This window comes from Anastrepha obliqua, chromosome 1 (genome assembly GCF_027943255.1).
Source record: "Anastrepha obliqua isolate idAnaObli1 chromosome 1, idAnaObli1_1.0, whole genome shotgun sequence".
NCBI classification, from domain to species: Eukaryota; Metazoa; Arthropoda; class Insecta; order Diptera; family Tephritidae; genus Anastrepha; species Anastrepha obliqua.
This window is the reverse complement of record NC_072892.1, coordinates 75,015,598-75,038,504: the sequence shown is the minus strand read 5'-3', so window position 1 is coordinate 75,038,504 and position 22,907 is coordinate 75,015,598. Positions and strand designations below refer to the sequence as shown.

At 35.9% G+C, this 22,907-nt stretch overlaps 1 protein-coding gene across 9 annotated transcripts in view; it reads right to left on the bottom strand.

The window, feature by feature from the left end:
* The window catches only part of LOC129242202 (tubulin polyglutamylase TTLL5), a 100,462-nt gene that overhangs the window by 2,685 nt on the left and 74,870 nt on the right, over positions 1-22,907 (bottom strand). For all 9 annotated transcript variants that reach the window (XM_054878820.1, XM_054879198.1, XM_054879115.1 and 6 more), the window contains 2 exons: positions 15,803-16,573; positions 15,536-15,749 (listed from right to left, as the gene is read on the bottom strand). In XM_054878820.1, the coding sequence (XP_054734795.1) occupies positions 15,536-15,749; positions 15,803-16,573 (985 nt within the window). The remainder of the gene's footprint in view (positions 1-15,535; positions 15,750-15,802; positions 16,574-22,907) is intronic.

Below are 22,907 nucleotides of genomic sequence, written 5' to 3'. Positions count from 1 at the left end.
CGCATGCACAGTATTTTTGTATAGAACTCCGTTCTGCTTCAAGAAATAACCCTCATCAGTCCAAATCCAGCTACGCCATCTACAGTATTACATAGAACTCCTTCCCACGTCAAAACCATTGGCATAATAACCCCATCATCAACACTGAACTGAAATACCTCATTTTTGTTTTTATTTTTATTTTCATTTCCAGACATCCGACAACACTAACTGTATCAATTCCAATTAATTCTTATTCGCGTATAAAATTGGAAAGTGATGATATGGGTAAATTGCATTTAATTTTCATTGAAATATTTCGAATACAAGTATAAAAATAAGTAAAAATACGCGTGAGAGTGTATATTTTATGAATTTAAGTGAAGTTTAGAAAAACACAGTCTGTGTCAGAAGAAAAGAACAGGTTTTTTCCAGTAACTTCAAGATATATTTCGTTGTTAGTCCAGTCAAAAGAAGATTTAACTTAGTAATTTTAGGAGCATGCGAGTTTATGGTTTTATTATGTAAAGCCCATCACTGTGAACTTAAGTTTGAGTTTTCGGGGTCGGGGGTTGTGTCCCGCGGCCGCCATCTTGGAAATAAGGGTGCAACTGGTTTTTTGCGTTTATCTCGTGAATTCCGAAAGTTACGAACATTTTGTAAAATACTTTTTTATAGATAATAATATTATCTACAACTTTCATTCAAAACTTTTTATTGTAAAATTAATCATAAAGAAGTTATAAACCAAATTACGCGAAAAATTAAGGGATGAATTTTTTTCAAGAGTAATAACTTTTTTTTATTGATTTTATGGAAAATATACATCAAAGCTTTTTTATAGAGCATTCTTTTGTGAACATTTTTGTCTATAAGTTTTTTTCGCTATCTTCATTTAATCTTATGATTTTGAGCTGCTAAGCGGAGCAACCAATACATAAGCGAAGCCTATAAGCGTATGCGAATATCATATACATTGCATTTATCTACTTTTCTTAGTGATGTTATTATGTTATTATTGTATTGTTAATTTTGTACGCAATTATATTTATATTTTATATAAATTACACTGTGGTACAAAAAAAAAAGTTGCAAAAAAACTTTGGATCGGACATGGTGAGGGTTGTAGCTTATGAAAAACTGAAAATAATGGTATAGTTGAAATTTCCAATACACCCCCAAAATCTCATTTTATGGCCATAAAACCGTTTTTCAGTAGGTTGATATGAACAATCACTCCTAACTTCGCCAATTTCCATCCGATTTCGAATTTGCTTTTTTAGTTCGAAAGAACAAAAACAAGCCTTTTTGACAGTGTGTTGACAATTTTTCTGAAATGACTACTGACGAGACTGTAGACGGAAGTATTTGGAATTTTTTTATTTTTTCTCTATTTTTTCAACTTTGACATAATTTTTACGATATTATCCGATATTGGCGATATTTTTTTAGTACCCTACTGTTATAGTATATTAAATTTAATTTTGCGTCAAATGAGCTATATTTGACTGTAATTGAATTAAAATTAATAGAGTTGTGTGAGTTTTAAGATTTTATTTTTTTTTACCAATTTGGTATGTAGGTACATTATAACTTACGATAAATGGGAATAAGGACGTGTTTTGATGCGTTATTATAGATACGTAATATTTATTTGAGTGTATATGTATACATAAGAGTACATTGTACTGCATACAACAGAACTGGTTAGAACTTACGAAAATATCTGACATATTATAGCACATTTTTTTCAATAGAAATATGGAAAAGCTCCCAAGTGTGCCAAAGTTCACACTGTACATTGATTAACAAAAGAAGTTTGTTATTATAATTTAACCTTATTAAAACGTCAAAGTTTTATTGTTTGTTTCATTGAAATTCAAAAGATATAAATCAAAACGTTGCCAGAAAAGTCAAATTTCTCAATATTCTCCGATGATATGGCATCATCAGCCTTATCATAAACCAGATGATTGTTATTTTTGTAAAACGGACGTAAACGGTCATCATTATAAAACTCGAAAGCACATAAAGTAGATATGCTGATGTTGCAACTGTTAAGAACCCCGTAGTCTTGGACGATATGATTGACTCAACTGCAGGTCATGAAGTGAAGGAAGTGCAACTCATTGCTGATGATGATCAAACTGATAACAATAAACCTGATGATGAAGAGTACTTTCCGTCTGGTTCTAAGTCTTCAGAACGACACATTGTATCAAATTCAGATTTTTAGGATATTTCTCGTGATTTACTTCTCTCGGGAAGACCATCTGAAACGCTCGCTTCTCGATTTAAACAATGGAATTTAGTTGATCACGACTTCAGATGAATGATGATGATCGAATTTCTTACAGAGAAGTATTCAAAACTGATGAAGAAATGACAAATGTACCGTACCATACTAAACTCCAAAGGGCCGTTTCCAATGCATTTTTAAGTTTGGAACCAGTGCCGTTGTGTACTGCACCGTACCATACCGTACAGTGCTGCACTGCACAATACTCCAATAAATATTATGCGTTTATAATGACACTTGTTATTATTTTCATGCTTCGAAACGCATACCAAATCTCGTAGTAAAAAAAGAAAAAATCTTAAAACCCACACAACTCTATTAATTTTAATTCAATTACAGTCAAATATAGCTCATTCGACGCAAAATTAAATTTACTATAACAGTAGTGTACTAAAAAAAATCCTCAATATCGGATAATATCGTAAAAATTATGTCAAAGTCGAAAAAATAGAGAAAAAATAAAAAAATTGCAAATACTTCCGTCTACAGTCTCGTCAGTTGTCATTTCAGAAAAAATGTTAACACACTGTCAAAAAGGCTTGTTTTTGTTCTTTCAAACTAAAAAAGCAAATTCGAAATCGGATGGAAATTGGCGAAGTTAGGAGTGATTGTTCATATCAACCTACTGAAAAACGGTTTTATGGCCATAAAATGAGATTTTGGGGGTGTATTGGAAATTTCAACTATACCATTATTTTCAGTTTTTCATAAGCTACAACCCTCACCATGTCCAATCCAAAGTTTTTTTGCAACTTTTTTTTTTGTACCACAGTGTTATTGATACACCTTTTCAACTGAGAGATGAGAGATCGCCAATTAAAGCTCGAACATATAATGAAAGTGAAATTATTTCTAAAAGCTATAAACGCCAACAAAAATATTGATGCATAAAACAACTTTAATTCTAATCTTGAGAACACTTAACTTAACTTATTCAATGAAATGTTAATTTGAATCCCTCTACTTTGGCGGAGATGGAGTAAATCCTCTGCTACTGCAAACAGAAATCTCTCACGTGAACCAAGATCCTGTATACTGGAAAGATCCTGCCGGAAAGCTTTGGCTTATGTCGGCCTATATGGCGCATGAGGACGATGTTAAGCCAGCTCCGATGATTCTGAGGGAAACCCTAGCTGAAGCAAGGCGCAGGAAAACCGGCGCAATTATAGGGACGGACGAAAACTCCCACCACATCTGGTGGTGAAGTTCGTATAAACGCGAGAGGGTAGTCTCTTTTTGACTTAATTTTAAACGAATACTTCTTTATTTGCAACAGGGCCTAGGGCCCCACTTTTATTACTGTACTCAGGAAAGAGGTGATGGAACTCACTTTGGCCTCTTCTTCAAAGTTACACCGAATATCCGATTGAAGGGTGCTTAGTATACTCACTCTTCTTCGGACCATAGGTATATTCAATTCTCTCTCATTGAAACACGTTACGAATCCAGTATCTAATGGGTGATTTTTTAGCTATTATCTTTTTAAACAGTTGGTTTAAGCAGCTGACGCAAGTTTCGTGTTTTGTTTCACTGTCAAACATCTTCAGTTTGGTCTATAATTTGACCATGAATCGTCTTACAAACGAACAACGCTTGCAAATCATTGAATTTTATTATAGAAATGCGTGTTCTGTTGAGAAAGTTTATAGCGCGCTTCTTCCATTTTATGGTCAGTTTAATCGACCCACTGAAGCAGCTATTCGAGCTATTGTGACTAAATTTAGAACCAAACTTACATTATTGGACATCAAACCACCAACACGCTTACGTAGAGTGCGAACTGAAGAAAATATCGCAGCTGTATCAGCCAGTGTTGATGATGACCATCAATTATCGATTCGTCGCCGTTCGCAGCAATTGGGCCTCTGTTACTCAACAACGTGGGAAATTTTGCGAAAGGATTTAGGTGTGAGGCCTTTCAAAATACAGCTGGTGCAAGAATTGAATCCGAACGACCTACCGCAACGCAGAATTTTTGGTGAATGGGCTCTTGGAAAGTTGGCAGAAGATCCACTTTTTTATCGAAAAATTGTGTTCAGCGAAAACTTCCAAAGTTGAGGATAACACAGCCAATGTGCTGAATGTTATATCAGTTGTCGATACAACCAATCATTTAGACATTCAAATTGTTCTTCTTGCTTTAATAGTAGCAATTTCGGCAGCAAATTTATTAATCAAAATTTACTTAATGTACAAACGTACTTTAAAAAAACGGTATCTAAGCCGTGCAAACGACTTAGATAAAGTCTAAAATTCATTTTACTGATTTAATTTTTTTTCCAAATTCAAAATATATTAATTCATTGCTGTCAACAATAGTTTTGGTAAAGTTGTATCGCTAAGAGTGATGGAATGGAAAGAATTAGCAAAACAAATTAATTCAATTAAGGAAAAATTTGAAAAATCTTATAAATGTATTAACAAAGATACAACAATAAGTGTAAATACGCTAATCCACCATACAACCATTCTAGTAGCTGAATATAACAATATCAGTCAATTAGCATCCTCTTACAAATACAAGATATCAAGTTTACATGTAGATCAATGTCTTAAAATATTACGCTCATTACAAACAAGATTGGAAAATGTAAGTGTAAGACACAAAATTACCTTACAAATACCAACAAATCCCTACTATCAAATTGAGTTTGACCCAAATCAATTCCAAAATTTGGACGAATCAAAACCAATAATTGAAGTAGAGGGTAAAGCGGAAAGCGACATTGATACACTTGAAGAAAGCGAAACAACAATAGCAATGGCACAAACAATTGTGGAATTCCTTAAGCTAGCCTCATCACTTATACCTGAGTTTGATGGAAAGGCCGAAAACCTACAAAGTTTCATAGATGCGCTGAATCTAGTAGATTCCCTTAAAGGCACACATGAAGCAGCAGCTATAAGTCTAATAAAGACAAAGCTCAAAGGCCATGCTAGAAACTTGATTAGTAATGAAGACACAGTAGCTGCAATAGTTGCGCAACTGTCAAAAGTAGTGAAAGGAGAATCGGTAGAAGTAATATCTGCCAAACTTCTAAATCTGCAACAAAAAAGTAAAACAGCTAATCAGTATACCCAGGAGGTAGAAAAATTAACTAAATCTCTTGAGGGAGCTTATATCAGTGATGGATTGTCACCTGAATTAGCCACTAAATACAGCACAACGCTTGCTGTCAAGGCCATACACAGAACTGCGCTTTAGATAAGGTAAAACTTATCATGCAGGCAGGCACATTCAATAATATGAATGATGCCATATCCAAGTTTGTGAACAGCTGTACCGAAGCAACAGGACAGTCAAATACTGTACTGCACTTCCAACAGCGCCAAAATGGATATTATCGAGGTAACCGAGGTAATTACCGAGGAAGAGGTAATTACCAAAACAACGGTTATAATAATAACAATAACAGATATAACAATAGAGGAGGTCGAGGTAATAACAGAGGTAGAAATTATTCTAACAGAGGCAACGACCAAAACAGAAATAATTATAATAACAATAATGTCCGAGTTGCCCAAAATACTTCGGGAAACTCCCAGACACCTCCAGATACACGAAATTAAATAATAAAATATATACTGTTAACTTAAGTCTCAACAATTTCGTATCATTCAAAAATGTTGCAACAAATAAAAAGATAACATTTTTGATTGATACAGGTGCAGACATTTCAATTATAAAAGAAAATTCTGATGTCTTTCATGACATCCAAATCAATAGAATTATAGACATTCGAGGCATAGGAGAAGGAGTAATAAACTCCAAAGGACTAGTCTCGATGGAATTACAAACAGACAAATACATTATTCCATACAAATTTCATCTACTTCATTCAGATTTCGCAATCCCCTGCGATGGAATAATAGGATTAGATTTCATAAAAAGATTTAATTGCCAATTAGATTACAATAGTTCAGAGGATTGGTTTATAATTAGACCGCAAAACCTAACGTATCCTGTCTACGTCCCAATAACATTTAGTTCTGGTACTAACTCGACACTTCTACCAGCAAGATCCCAAGTGATACGCAAAATAGAGTTGTCTTCAGCAGAAGAAAACATTTTAATTCCAAATCAGGAAATTAAACCGGGTGTTTATGTTGCAAACACTATTGCAACAGCCCAAAATACTTTTGTCCGATGCTTAAATACCACAGATACATGCCAAGTAGTAGGCATTAACAACTTAAAATTTGAATCACTTTCGAACTACGATTTAGTTCGAAATCCAAAAGAAAAGAGAAAGGAGTCTGTAATTAATAAATTAAAGAAAAAATTTCCAGTTTTGTTTAAGAAACAACTTGAAGAAATATGCACCCAGTATAGTGATGTGTTCGGACTTGAAACCGAACCAATCACAACAAACAATTTTTATAAGCAAAAATTGAGACTTAAGGATGATGAGCCAGTATACGTAAAAAATTATCGATGTCCGCATAGCCAAATAGAAGAAATCCAGCATCAAGTTGGAAAATTAATTGAACAAAATATTGTTGAACCGTCTGTCTCACCATACAATAGCCCACTTTTGTTAGTCCCAAAGAAAGCTCTTCCAGGCTCTAAAGAGAAAAAATGGCGATTAGTAATTGATTATCGCCAAATAAATAAAAAATTGCTGTCAGATAAATTTCCACTCCCCAGAATTGACGATATTCTCGATCAATTGGGTAGAGCTAAATATTTTTCATGCCTTGACTTAATGTCAGGTTTCCACCAAATTGAACTTGAGGAAAACTCAAGAAACATAACGTCTTTTTCAACAAGCAATGGTTCATATCGCTTCACGCGATTACCATTTGGTTTAAAAATAGCGCCTAACTCATTTCAGAGAATGATGACAATAGCATTCTCAGGCCTAGAGCCTTCACAAGCATTCCTTTATATGGATGATTTAATCGTCATTGGCTGTTCTGAACAACATATGATTATAAATTTAACAGATGTTTTTAAACTTTGTAGAAAAAACAATCTAAAATTGCATCCAGAAAAATGTTCATTTTTCATGCACGAGGTGACGTTTTTAGGTCACAGATGCACAGATAAAGGAATCCTACCAGATGACAAAAAATTTGATGTTATCAATAATTATCCTGTCCCTACGGACGCAGATAGCGCTAGAAGATTCGTTGCATTTTGCAATTATTACCGACGTTTCATTAAAAACTTCGCCGATTATTCACGGCACATAACTAGATTATGTAAAAAGAACGTTCCTTTCGAATGGACTGCGGAATGCCAAAATGCATTCCAGTACTTAAAAAATAAACTTGTTCAACCAAATTTATTACAGTACCCAGATTTTAGCAAAGAATTTTGCATAATCACAGATGCAAGCAAACAAGCATGTGGAGCAGTTTTAACTCAAAACTATAATGGACTCCAACTCCCAGTCGCATATGCATCTAGAGCATTCACTAAAGGTGAAAGCAATAAGAGTACTACAGAACAAGAACTAGCAGCAATACATTGGGCAATAACACATTTTCGACCATATATATATGGCAAACATTTTAAAGTTAGAACTAATCACAGACCTTTAACATATTTATTTTCTATGGTAAATCCAAGTTCAAAACTAACACGCATGCGACTCGAATTGGAAGAGTATGATTTTACAGTAGAGTATCTGAGAGGGAAAGATAATTTCGTGGCAGACGCCTTATCAAGGATAACAATATCCGAACTAATTGACATGAACCGAAAAGTCCTGAAAGTCACTACCAAGCAACAATATAGACAGAAAAATTCCTGCGCAGGAAATGTACAAGTAGATTTGCCTACGCAAACTCTTGACAACGCTTCTAAGCCCAACGTATATGAAGTCATTTGTAATGACGAAGTACGAAAAGTAGTGGCCTTGCTAATAAAAAATCAGATATGTTTTTTGAAACGTGGAAGAACAATTATAGCAAGAATTGATGTTAGCGATCTGTACACCAATGGAAAACTTGACTTAGGTCAGTTCTTCCAAAGGCTTGAAATGCAAGCCGGTATACTTAAGATTAGCCAACTCAAAGTGGCACCGAGCGAAAAGATCTTTGAATTAGTTTTAATTGAATCTTTTAAAAATATGGGCAATAAAATTCTGAATATTTTAAGAGTAGCGCTACTCAAGCCGGTGACCCTAATAGATAAAGAAAAAGATCAAGAAGCGATACTGTCTAAATTTCATGACAATCCAATTCAAGGAGGTCATAATGGCATTACAAGAACACTAGCTAAAATAAAAAGACATTACTACTGGAAAAACATGACTCGTTATGTCAAAGAGTACGTACGTAAATGTCCAAAATGCCAAAAATCCAAAACAACAAAACATATAAAGACCCCATTGACATTAACTGAAACACCAATTATAGCTTTTGATAGGGTAATTGTAGATAATATAGGTCCATTACCACTATCAGAGAATGGCAATGAATATGCAGTTACGCTAATATGCGATCTAACAAAGTATTTAGTAACCATTCCAATTTCAAACAAAAGTGCAACAACTGTTGCCAAAGCTATATTTGAAAACGTTATTCTAAAGTACGGTCCAATGAAGACGTTCATTACGGACATGGGAACAGAATATAAGAATTCAATAATAAATGATTTGTGCAAATATTTAAAGATAGATAACATAACGTCTACCGCACATCATCACCAGACTTTAGGAACAGTAGAACGAAGTCATAGAACATTTAATGAATACGTTCGTTCTTACATATCAACAGACAAAACCGATTGGGATGTTTGGATACAATATTTTACATACTGTTTCAACACAACACCCTCGGTAACACACGGCTATTGTCCATACGAACTAGTATTTGGAAGATTACCAAGACAGTTCACAGATTTTAATAATACAACTAGAATAGAACCATTATATAATGAAGAGGATTACGCTAAAGAAATTAAGTTTAGATTAGAAATAGCATATAAAAGAGCAAGAATAGCACTAGAGAATAGTAAAGCCAGAAATAAAAAATTTTATGACAATAAAATATCAGATGTAAGCATAGAAATAGGAAATAAAGTTTGGTTAAAAAATGAAGCAGGACACAAACTAGATTCTTCATATATAGGACCATTTGAGGTCATAGATATAGATAATAAAGATAATATAACAATAAGAAATAACAAAAATAAAGAACAGAAAGTTCATAAAGATAGGTTAAAATTGTTTAATAAATAAATAAAGACAAGAAAAAGGTCTGATCAACCAAAAAAAAAAAAAAAGAAAGTTAAATAAAAAAAAAAAGAAAATATATATATATATATACAAATAATATTTCCACTAATTTATAATACTAAATAAAATTAAAAATTTACATACATATATTTATAAAATTAAATAACTCCATAATATTACGCTATTTTTTTAAAAAGGGAGGTGTAGTATGTTGTATGCCTAATAAGCATATGCCCACAGTATTGTAGAGTATACAATACATCAAGTGGTCATATGCCATACTCACAACATAGCGACACTTTGTTGCTATGTTTATACAATCAAATATATAAGTGCAGCAATATGATCCGTCACTTATGCGGACTGGCCTGCAGCGTGGGATCTGCAGTGCAAGCACTTTGGCGCTTCGACCGCTAGCTCCAAGATCTTGGAGGGTCCTGAGGGATGTCTAAAGACAGGCCGGAGTTTACATGTTTCCAATAGGGATAATTGGTGCGTACACGCTTTTTGCGTGTTTGGCCAAGCTCGTCTTCCTACAGGGTGGGCCATATAGCGTTTACTTTTTGAACCACCTATTTTTTTGAGAATGGTAACACAAATGGAACGCTATACGCTTGAACAAAATTGGGAAATATTGAAAACCTATTTCCAAAGTGGTGAGTCTTCTTCTTCTTCCGCGGATACCGAAACGTTGCCGAATTTTCTTATATTCTCCGATGATATGGCATCATCAGCCTTATCATAAAGTCAAAGTTAAAAAAATTGAGAAAAAAACAAAAACTTCCAAAAACTTACAACTACAGTCTCGTCAGCTTTCAATTTAAAAAAATTACGAACATACTGTCAAAAAGGCTTGGTTTTGTTCTTTCGAACTAAAAAAAACAAATTATAAATCGGATGAAAAAAGTGGCGAAGTTAGGAGTGATTGTTCACTTCAACCTACTGAAGAACGGTTTTTTGGCCATAAAGTGAGATTTTGGGGGTGTATCGGAAATTTCTCCTATACCATTTTTCTTAGTTTTACTATACCTACAAGTTGTGCTAGGTCTCCATAGAAGTATATTTAGTTTTTTTTTGTTACACAGTGTAATCTTTGGTCTATGGCCTAATCGTTTGAAGGCTTGTGTAAAGGCGTGCACGCCTTTTATCAAGAAGAGTTCGATAATTGCAAAATTGAATTTGTTTTTAAATTTTATTTTTTATATGTTTTTACTTATAGATTGGATTTTCACTGCGCACTAATTTTAGTTTTTTTAATAAAAATGAACTGTTTTTGTTTTATAAATACTTATGTATGTAATATGGATTTCATTATTACTTCTATTGCATGGATTTATGGGAAAATATTTAGTGCTTTATCGTACACGATTTTTTAAAGTTGTAGAACACATCCATTAACCATATGTAGCATGTATTTCTTTACACAATTTTTTTTTTTTGCACGCTTTCCTAAGGAACGTATCTACCGTATAAAACGTCAGTTGGGTGTAAACAGTTAAGTCTCTTTTCGGAGATGCATCCCCAAACATGAACTTTAACTGAATACTTAACAGTTTGTTCAAGTTTTCGATTATCAGTAGTATACTAGGACCGACGTACGCAACTATTGGCTCAAAACTAATATTACGTTTACCCAATTCAGTTCTAAATTTACCTTAGCCCATTCAAGAGGTTTATGTGGCAGGTCCCAAACCCAGCGCATAACCAGCTATCCTGGGATGCTTCGCCTTCTCACGTTGGCTCGCTCGAGTGTTTGGAAGCTACCCAGAGAATACTTGGGCTAATCCTGGAAGTTGTGAGCTGCTTGAACCATATGTAGAAGAATCTTCCTGACCACCCCCAAGTGAATAAGTGAATGGCGATCAGTAACTTTCCCCACTTGCGTGGACTTCTACATATGAATCCATCCGGGCAGATCTACGTTAACGAATTGAGCTGCCTTTACGGAGGATTGTTTGAATACATTTCAAAAGGGTTTCTAAATGGATGCAATCTATATAGATTTTCCTAAGGCTTTTGATAGGGGATCTCACCCAATATTAATAGCTAAACTAGAGCCTTGCGGGTTTCACTCTCAATTTCTTAATTGGTTAATTGCCCATCTTAATAATAGGCACTGTGCCTTTCGACTTGATAATGTATTGTCTTATTCTTTTGTTGCTTCATGTGGTGCCCCTCAAGGTAGTGTCCTAGGCCCGCTACTATTTACGCTCTTCATTAACGATATTTCCTCCAGTTTTTCAATGTGTAATTTTCTTCTATACGCGGATGATCTGAAAATCTATTATGATATTAAATGTCCAGAAGATTCATCCTATCTCAAATGTGAGTTGAATAACTTATATAGTTGGTGTGTGCGTAATCGTTTGTTCCTTAACATTCATAAATATCACTATACTTCGTATCCGAAAGTCAACTTCACCATCCACATAAACTATATTCTTTCTAAATCATTCGCAATGTTAGCCTTTATTCGTCAAAATAGTTCTTCGATTTCTGATCCCTATATTCTGAAACTATTGTACTCGCCCTTAGTTCGTGCAGTCTATTGCTTACCAATAAATCTAATGTTCTTCTATATGTCTCGTATTTGATATTTGTCCGTATCTGCTCAATAAAATAAATTTTAATGTTCGATGACGCATTTTCCGTTAATGAATTGTTTTTTATGGATATTGCTAAAACTGTTTATGTAATGAATGCTCATTTTAGAAGGACGCTAGCTCAATTTAATGCTTATTTTTATTCCTCAGACATTGATTTCTCTTACCTTAAATTTACTTTTAAGACGTTACTTATAAGACTCTTGGCATAAGATCTTGTTTGCTGATGGAATAAATAAATATATCAGAAAAACTCCCATCTATATTATTATAAAATATATATATATATAAAGAGGAGTTTAGTAAAAAAAAGTGATTGTTCAGTTTAACGCTGCTATCTTTATATGAAACAATATCTGAAATATAACAAAATAGTACAGTATTAACAAAATACATATTTTTATACAAGACCCAAAGACAAGCAATTCATGGTACAAACTACTCACAAGAAATAAATGAGAAAGGAAAGTAGGACTCTTCAGTTGAAGTTATATTTAGACAACTCTTACAAAAATGTTAGCAATTTCAACAATTATAAGAAAAATGGTTGGAAATTTCCCAAAATGTAATATTTACATTCAAAGTCAGTGATCTTCACTAAACTTCTTTCCCAAATAACGTTTGCACATTTCTCAAAATTCTTCGATTGAGATTATAGTACTCAAATATCCATATGTAGAAGTCCACGCAAGTGGGGAAATTACTGATCGCCATTCACTTGGGACGATTATTCTGCATATGGTTCAAGCAGGTCACAACTTCCGAGATTAGCCCAAGTATTCCCTGGGTAGCTTCCAAACACCTGTCCGAGAGCGAGCCAATGTGAGAAGACGAAGTAACACAGAAAAGCTGTTTGTGCACTGGGTTTTGGACCCGCCACTTAAATATCCCCCCAATGAAAACACGAACAAAGCCTCGGATGGGAACTTTTTATACTGATGACGACCACTGCAAACGAATTAAGGTCTATGATTTTGGAGCATGCACCCGGAATGTCCGGTCCCTTATTGAGGAAGGTGCCTCTGCCCGGCTGGTTGATGTCCTCGTGAGAATAAAGGATGGCATCAATGCCATTCAAGAGATGCGATGGACGGGACAAGGCAAGAAAAACTTAGGGCCTTGCGACGTCTACTACAGCTGCCATGTAAAGGAGCACAAATTCGGAGTTGGATTTGTTGTGGGAGAGAGACTTCGTCTCCAGGTACTGTCCTTACCTTTGGTGGACGAGCGTCTTGCATTAATGCGCTCATTTGCGCCCAACGCGAGCCATGTGGGCTCGCTACCGCGAGCTAAGAAAGGAAGAGATACATATTACCAGAAATCTCGAGGGTTTACAGAATGTTTTAAGACCGGGGCGTTTTCCTGTAAGAACAAACACAGCGATCTGACGACGGAACGGTCGTTTCGCTACCCGACCATGTGAGACTAGCGACAACGCGGTTAGAGAACAACAAAGCCGCGGGCGCCGACGGACGACGAGCTGTTCAAACAAAATATGGTCGGATGAAAGCATGGTTACAGATTGGAATTTAAGTGTGCTCTGCCCAATCCATAAGAAAGGTGATCCTGCAATCGGTGCCAATTATCGCGGAATTAGTCTTCTAAATATTGCCTATAAGGTTCTAGCGAATATATTGTGTGAAAGGCGGAAGCCCACCACCAACCAACTGATTGGACCTTATCAGTATGCCTTTAGACCTGGAAAGTCCACAATCGACCAGATATTCACAATGCGCCAAGTCTTGGAAAATACCCATGAAAGGAGAATCGACACACACTATCTTTTCGTCGACTTAAAAGCTGTATTCGACAGAAAAGAAGTTACCTATATTCCGCGATGTCTGAATTTGGTATCCCCGTAAAAGTAATACGGCTATGCAAGATAACATTTCTCAATACCAGCAGCGCCATCAGAATAGGAAAGGACCTCTCCAAGCCATTTGGTACGAAACTAGGCTTCAGACAGGGCGGCAGGGTGGCATTTTTAACCTGATGCTGGAAAGGATCGTGCTAGCCGCAGAACTTAATCGCTCAGGCACATTTTTTTATAAGAGCGTATAATTGTTGGTGTATACCGATGATATAATATTAAGATCATCGGCCTTAACAACCATGCTGTTAGTTCTGCCTTTTCCAAACTGGATAAAGAAGCAAAGCGAATGAGGCTGGTGGTGAACGAGGACAAAACGAAGTACCTTTTGTCATCAAACAAACAGTCGTCGCTCTCGCGTTGTAAAAGGCTTCGTTTATTTAGGAACCAGCATTAACACCAATAACAATATCAGCCGGCAAATCCAACGTAGAATCTATCTTGCCAACAAGTGCCACTTCGGACTAAGTAGGCAACTGAGTAGTAAAATTCTCTCTCGACGAACAAAACAAGGCTTTCATCATGCATGTCGTATGGCGCAAAAGGTTCGACGATGACAATATCCGATGAACCGTCCCTTGGAGTGTTTGAGAGAAGGATTCTGCGGATGGAACGATGAGCTGTGTGAGCTTTACGATGACATAGGCAGAGGACAGCGAATAAAGATCCAGCGGCTATGTTGGGTGGGTCATGTCGTCCAAATGGAAATAAACGCTCCGGCTCTGAAAGTATTCGATGCGGTACCAGCTGGTGGTAGCAGAGGAAGGGTTAGGCTTGCTCTGCGTTGGAAAGATCAGGTGGAGAAAATCTTGACCTCACTTGGTGTGTCCAACTGGCGCCGGTTAGCACGAGAAAGAAACGACTGGTGCATTTTGCTAAGCTCGGTTAAAAGTAAGGTAAGCGGTTATCGCGCCAATTAAGAAGAAGAAGAAAAAGAATTGCTTACAATTTTTTCGCTTCGCCGGTGATTTGGTTATTAAGAATTGTATTTCTAAGCCAGAATTTGAAATGTGCTGGAAGTTTGTCATACATTTGTTTCCACCTTTGATGCTACGAATACCCTCTGGGAGGCAAATCCTGAAACGGATGTAAGAAGTAAAATGTACTCATGCTGTTACTCATCCCAACTCATCAAGAGCGAAATACTAAACGGCTCAGTAGATACATCATGTAGCAAAATAACAGCGAATTTCGGATGAACACGACGAATCATTTCATTGGCTAAAAAAATTCGGTTTGAATGTTATATTAAGAGTATTTTGGGGCATTTGGTTTTCTCGGGGACGACGAGGCACAACTTCTGAAGAATCAAGTGCGATGGTTTCATAGTTGGATTTGGGTGCAAAGCCTAAAAGTGTGAGACAGATTTGTTTTCACTATGTGCAACGGTATTAGTCAGGAGACTTTTGTCGATTTCTCCTCATATTTGATCCTGACCATCGTTTCCCTAATCGGAATATGTTAAAAAGATACGAAAGCAAACATAGGTATGTTATTAGTTGTTAAAAATTAATAACTTTGTTTAAGTCACTATTCTTGCATGGAATCTATTTTAATCACGGTTATTAGAGTAAAGGTGAAAATCAATATCACTTACTGTATTAACAATAAAAATACCGCGCCCTCGACTAGAGGCAGCTGGTTTTACTATCCACGGCCCGCGATTTTTATTGTGAGCTGATACTAACTCCTTGTATTCAATTGGCAGAATAAATGATTGCGGCACGATGTCAAAATGTTTTATGCCTCGCAGATGTTGCATCTTTTCGATATTTTTATATAAACGATCTTTGCGTGTTAATTCGTAGGATCTATAAAAGTAAATTAAATTTGTATCAAAATTCAACGAAAAAAGACTTCTTACCTTGGGAAATGATTGACGCGTTGATAAGGCGCAAGATTTCTTAATATATCCGGTTTCACGTGTATTCCCGTCCAAAGGATGCTGAAATTTTCATCATCTTTTGCCTCCGACAAACCATGACCAATAAAAATTTTTCTTAAAAGCTTTGTTTCAGTTTGTATAAATTTATACTTTATTTTCATTTTAAGAGCTGGCATATTAGGTGAATGTACAACATCTTTTTGATCATCATCATCACTAAAGTCATTTAGTTCATCCACACCTTCAAGAGTATTGGCGTGTCTCACATTACTTTTGCTATCCATTAGACTCAGCTTGCTATCACCTACTTCAAATTCATCAACAACAAATATTGAGCTATCTAAATGCTTATTTGTTTTGGACTGTTCTTTTTGCAGTGCATTTTGTGTAAAATGTTTCTGTATCGCTATATTTTTTTTAACATTTTCTTTTATGGAAGGTAGGCCTTTGTTATAATTTTTTGTTTTATTTTCTAATTGATTTGGTGATGGATTTTTGGTTTTTGTGTTCCCCGATATTTGAGCAGACTGCGGTAATATTTTAGATGTGGACATGTATTCGTTATCGCATAGATCTTTAGCGTGTTCCATATTCGAATGGATATCTGAAGTTTCTGCTTGATTTGACAATGAATTTTCTGTAGACTTCTGCTCCAAAAGACTTGGACGGAACATAAGCACGGCATCTCGAGATCCAATACTCCCACTAGTAATCCATTTACTATCCACATATATCTCATTATCTCCAAGCCTGCATTGAATAATAATTTGTGTTATTTGGCGTTGACTTACACATTTAAAATGGAAATGCGAAGCTAATCAAATTATATAATTTCGGCAAAATAAATTATTGTCACGTAAATCTTAGCATGAATTTATTCTAAAATAAATATGGCAGTACACATTTTGATATATAGCAATTGCCATGGGGTGACCGAAATGTATTAACTAAGGTGTGATTGATAACTCAGTGTGACTCTTTTAGGGGTATATAATGTTAAAAAATTGAAACAAACGAATTTAACCAGGTAAACTTTTTTCAATTTGCAATTATAGAATGGGCTTATTCGAAGCCTGTATTAAAAGCGAAAGTTTTGCATTTATAAATGTTTGCACCCCTATTGCAAATGATAAGCTGATACTACTGTGATGTTCGACACTTATTTTAGATATATAGGTGAAAGTTAATACGAGTACGTAAAAAGAAATAATGAAGTTTCATTTAGTCTTTAATGAAATACTATAACCTGCTTTTTCGATGAGTTTCTATGTATTTAAAAGGAATTTATGGAATTTACGTTATTATTTTCAAACATTTTATACTTTGCAACAATGTGATTTTTTTAAATATTCGTTGATAATTTCAGAAAGAAAAGGTGTATTTTTAATTTATAACAATATGTGAAAAGTGACAAAATACCAAAATCTAGCTGTGCAATTTTCTCGAAAATATGGACTGTTGACGCACTCCATTCATGTATATGTGTATATGTGAAGTGGAAGTAGTGACAGTGTGTCTCCACTTGGTGTAAGCAGATTTTTCCGAATCAACACAAACCTGATCCATTTTCATTTCAAATATATAAATATATAATTGGCGGTACATTCTTTGTTGGTTGTTAGGGCGAGGAGCTCCTCCTCCATTTAATGATGTGCATTTTAATATTGTTCCACAATTGAGGGGGACTAGCGCTTTACTACGCTTATACGAATGACAGATACTTTTGTATGTTGTATGAAGATCTTTTTTCCATAGCCTGTCGAGGCGCAGACCAATATTAAAAGCTATATTTTGATGTATTGTACTCATGATTCAATTATTAAAGATTTGCTCACTAGTGACATTCGATTTTTGGCACTCCCTTACAAAAGGTTGTATTTAAGAAGGTGAATAAAGTGGAACAACTTAAATACTTTTTGGTAAAAATGGTAGCAAAAAAGTTTTTTCTTACTTAAATGGAAACAAACTGCGAACAACTTAAAAAATTAATTTCAAGTAATATTTGAATGTAAATAATGCTACAAATAGAAGTTATTAGCGGAAATTTCCAAGTCTAATATTAAAACAAGAAATTATTTCACTTAATCCAAGACTTTATTTTGTGTATTAATTATTAAATTTAAAACCGATCGCCAATATGAAACTATTTTGTTAAAAATAAATAAATAATTGGCACGTACAATTCTGTTAGTTGTTTGGTGAGATCCTCCTCCTATTTGTACCGCGTGTTTGATGTTGTTTCGCAAATGAAAGGATCTACAGTTTTAAGCCCATTCTGGCAGATGGAGCCTTTTCATGCTGGTACTGTACTTTGCTAAGCCTCCTCTGGACATTTCATCCATCCATGGTAAGGTGGGCTCATTGGGAACAAGTTCCGTCAATCCCAACTTTTTTATAATGAGGTATGAAATGTTATAGGTCGCGTCGATACTATCCAATTATTCTCCCTGTCGTGACTCTTGGGGAAATGCTAGCTCCTTGCAAAACATGAATTACTTCTAAATCAACGCATCACAAGAATTAAAGCTTTGTAAATTCTCCACTCATCGATTACGTCAAATACTCTATCATGTCCTGACTTAAGCGGTATGTATTCCATGTCATACTACCATAGTCCTGAACATACCGATGAATACTCTTCAGCGAGTTGTTGCTCGTAAGCAGACCATTTTGAAAATGAAATGTTTTTTCTACACATTTTACTTTTCCTCCACTTTTACTCAAAATTTCTAGAGCGCTAGCAACCCAGGGTCTTGCTAAGGGAGCCAATTTGTCAAGACAGAACGAGAAAGCTGCAAACTGAGCAAACCTTTTATCATTGAATCATGTATTGTACTCATTCTGTAAAAAATTTTACAATGCATACGGCGTGAACAAATTCGAAGAAAAAAGTTCCGTTATTTTTGCTTTTGTTCGAATGCATTGTCACTCATAAATTATACTCAGTTTCGAGGCAATTTTCCTTTGTTAGCAAACGAGTGGGGAGTTAAAGAAAATCGCATTGCAGTGTGGTAAAAGTGCAAGTGAGTTTTACGAATTGATGAAAAAACCTAATATTTCGAGAATATTTGTTTACCTCCCGATCAATGGTTTTTCCCAAACGTCTGAAGTGACAGACAGAAACAGAAGTGGTCATCCTCGCGATTTTGGAACCAGTGCAGCCATAAAAGCTGTTTGAGAAAGAATTTGCAGAAATCCCCTTAGAAAGCAGATAATCATGCCCAGGGAAATTAATTTATCGACCAGATCCATGGCAAGACTAATTGGAGATGATCTCCACATGAAAAGCATCCGTCGCTCAACTGCTCATCTTTTGACAAAGCGCTTGAATAAACGCTCGACAGATTCAAGCAGCTTCTTCGGTGGCACACGCAAAACGACAAAATCTATGATAAAACTTCTAAAGACGCAAAAAATGTTGTTCCAAGGGTTCATTGTGGTCTCCAACCAGCCATTTTATTTCTGTGAAAAAGTGGTTAAGACCGGGGCAAAAGTGTACCGGGCGAATGTCTTAGAAGACGTGTTGAAGCAGTTGAGCAGTACTCTCTTCAATGTAGAGAGTGGGATCTTGCAGGAAGATTCCTCTCCAGCCCATAAGGCAAAAACGACCTAGCAGTGGTTAAAACCCATATTTCTGAGTTCATAGTCGCAGAAGATTGGCCGTCTGGAAGTTCAGATCTAAATTCTATTGCGCTGCAGTTTGTGTTCAGAATTGGAGAACATGGCCTGTCGAAGACCTCAAAAGAATTTTGGATAGTTTCAAATAATCTTTGGTTCGAACAACGGCGCCGTGGAAACCATGCGAGCTACAATAGCTGAATGGCTTAATCGTTTGAAGACTTGTGTAAAAGCCTTTAATGTTAAAAACGTTAAAGAAATAACCAAAATCGAAGTCAACGTCATAGCAAGCAACCAATCGAGCGCCGACATTCACATTGGTTCAGTATGTAGAAGGCAGCGAAACTTATCACCAGCAAATGTTAAAGGGCTAGCAATTTTTGACGGAGGTCGGATCAACCAGTTTTAAGGACGAGCCAGTGACAACAGGTTGCAGTCAATTCATAGGAGTCCATGAATTAAGACTATCATGTTTTACTGTGCTGAATTAATTTCAAGCGAAGACGCGTATTTACGACATACGATGGACTGTCGACGCAAAACCGGTTTTCAGCCAAATATTGGATTCACCGTGCGCGTTGGCTGAACGATTATCAGGAAATTCAGTGTTCATGCTTACTTTATAATGTCAAAACAACAGGGGAGTTTTCGCTTTTTGCTTAATTTTAATAACTTTAAACCGGTTCGGCATGACGCACATATACGACATTAACTAAAAAATGAACTTTTGAAATTGACGCATATATACGGCATAATCACTTAACAGGTTAACTGAAGTGGCAAATATTGATTGAATAAATTAATAATGCAGTATAAGCCAGTTATTTTTTAAGTTTAAATTTGTATCGTTTGGATAGAGTTTTCTTAACTAATTTGTTTGATATTTACACTATTTTGAAGCAAATCAAAATGATTTGTACACAAAAAATAAAAATATAATAAATAGATATCAAAACTCGATTAAGTATTTTATTAATCCCATGTCGTTGGCACCTTAATCACATGTCGATGTCGTGTCCGGCAAATTCGTCGAAGCATGAGTTTTTTATGAAACTACTGCACGGTGCATGTTTCATAACATTTTTTTATGATAAAATATTATTAAAATAAAAAACTTTGAAAAAATTTCTTCGGATATGTTTAGTTAAAGCTTAGAAGATACCTTATGATTTTTTTCTAAGGAAGGACCCATCGACAAAGGGAACGTCATGGTATTACATATATAGTATGTATTATATATTGTATACATACATATATAATTAGCACGTGCACCCGTTTTGGGTGTTTAATCGAGCTCCTCCTCCTAATTGTGGCGTGCGTCTTGATGTTGTTCCACAAATGGAGGGACCTACAGTTTCAAACCCGCGCCGAACGGCAGATATTTTTATGAGGACTTGTGATTAGGGTTAAGTAATTCACTTATAAAATATGAAATTGATTTGAATATTACTTAATTACTTACTATTATATTGTACTTGATATTGTAAAGGACATCGACATGGACATGGACGAAATTTTAGAACTGAATTTGAAAAGTCTCAAGAAAAATCTCATAGTTTTGGGGTTACCGACTAGGGGCAGAAAGGTGATTTTCAGGATGCTCTTTCAGAACACTTCGGCCACTCCAGAGATGGAGGCGCTGATGTAAGATTAGATTCGGGTAAGGATTGTGAAAATAGATGAGCTAATGCACAAAATCCAGTGCGGAATTATTTTAGTATTCGCGATTTCGAAGATCAATTATCATCATTCTCGGGGTGTGGGCAACTTGTCGTTAATTAGTGGTTGCAGCTGTCATCAACTGGAATGAATTGCAAAAACTTATCTACGGAAAACAGTATTTAGGAAAGCGGCAAAAATATTCGTGAGAAGTCAGAGAGTAGTCAAAAATCCTTAATTCGGGGTTAATTTTAACGCAAACGAAACTAATAGTAGACTAAAGAATAGGCGTAAGCGAATAAATGAAAGTTTATTGGAGTAACTATACTCATTCATGGAGATTCCCAGCCAGATCAGTATGGACGAGCGCAGATGATACCGCGAGCAGAAGGGAAGGACGAAAAAAAAGAGTAAATGTAGCAATCGATGGTGAAGAAGAACCCAAAGCGATGTCAGCGTTAAAAGATACGTCCCTATTCCGCAGATAAACGGTTATAGGTTATAGGTTTTCAGCATTATTAGTTACGGGTAGTGATATCTGCATTGCCAGATATGACACCCTACTTAATATTGGAAACGTCGTAATATTCTTCTTCTTGATTGGCGCGATAACCGCTTTACGATTTTGGCCGAACTTAACAAAGCGCACCAGCCGTTTCTTTCTCGTGCTAACCGGTGCCAGTTAGTAACACCAAGTGAAGCCAAGTACTTCTCCACCGAATACTTCCAACGTATAGGAGGATTTCCTCATCCTCTGCTACCACCAGCTGATACCGCATCAAATACTTTCAGCGCCGAAGCGTATGTTTCCATTCGGACGACATGACCCAGCCAACGATTCCACCGGATCTGTATTCGCTGTCCTATGCCTATGTCGTCGTAAAGCAACGCCTGCCATACTCGCCATCACCAACCTGTAAAGGTTCAAAGATCTTCCGCAGAATCTTTCTCTCAAACACTCCAAGGTACGCTTCATGGAATGTTGTTTTCTTACAAACTTTTGCGCCATACGATGCGACTGGCATGAAGAGAGCCTTATAGAATATTAGTTTTGTACGTCGAGAGAGGACTTTACTACTCAGTTGCTTACTTAGTCCAAAGTGGCACTTGTAGGCAAGAGAGATTTTACGTTAGATTTCCCCGTTGATATTGTAATCGATGTTAATGCTGGTTCCTAAATAAACGAAGTCTTTTACAACCTCGAAATCATAACTGTCAATGGTGATGTAGGTGCCGATATGCGAATGCGACGACTGTTTGTTTGATGACAGAAGGTACTATGGTGTGGCAGAAAGACTTAATCATACCATCGTTGAAAAAGTACGTTTTATGTTAATATATTCGCGACTAAAAAATAAATTTTGGGCTGAAGCCGCAAACACCGCAGCGTACTTACTAAATCATGTGCCGTTCGGTTCAAACGTGAAAAGTCCAGAAGAAATGTGGACGAATAAAACACCAAGTCTAAAGCATCTTAGGGTGCTCGGTGTAAAGCCATGGTACACGTGCCGCGTGAAAAGCGTAGAAAATTCGACGCGAAATCGGTTGAATGCATCATGCTTGGATATTGCACGGCCTCGAAAGCATATCGCTATTTAATCCTAAAACTCAAAATATTATGATAAGCCCTCATGTTGTTTTTGACGAAACGCAAAATGCTAATTCGGAACAAAAAGATTGTTCATTCAAAAAGCCGATGGTATGCGACATAAATAACAATCTCGATTCAGGTAGGCAACAATGTAGTAAATCGAACGTAAAGAAAGAGCATGTTACTCCTGAGCGGCAGATCGAAAGTGATTGCAAC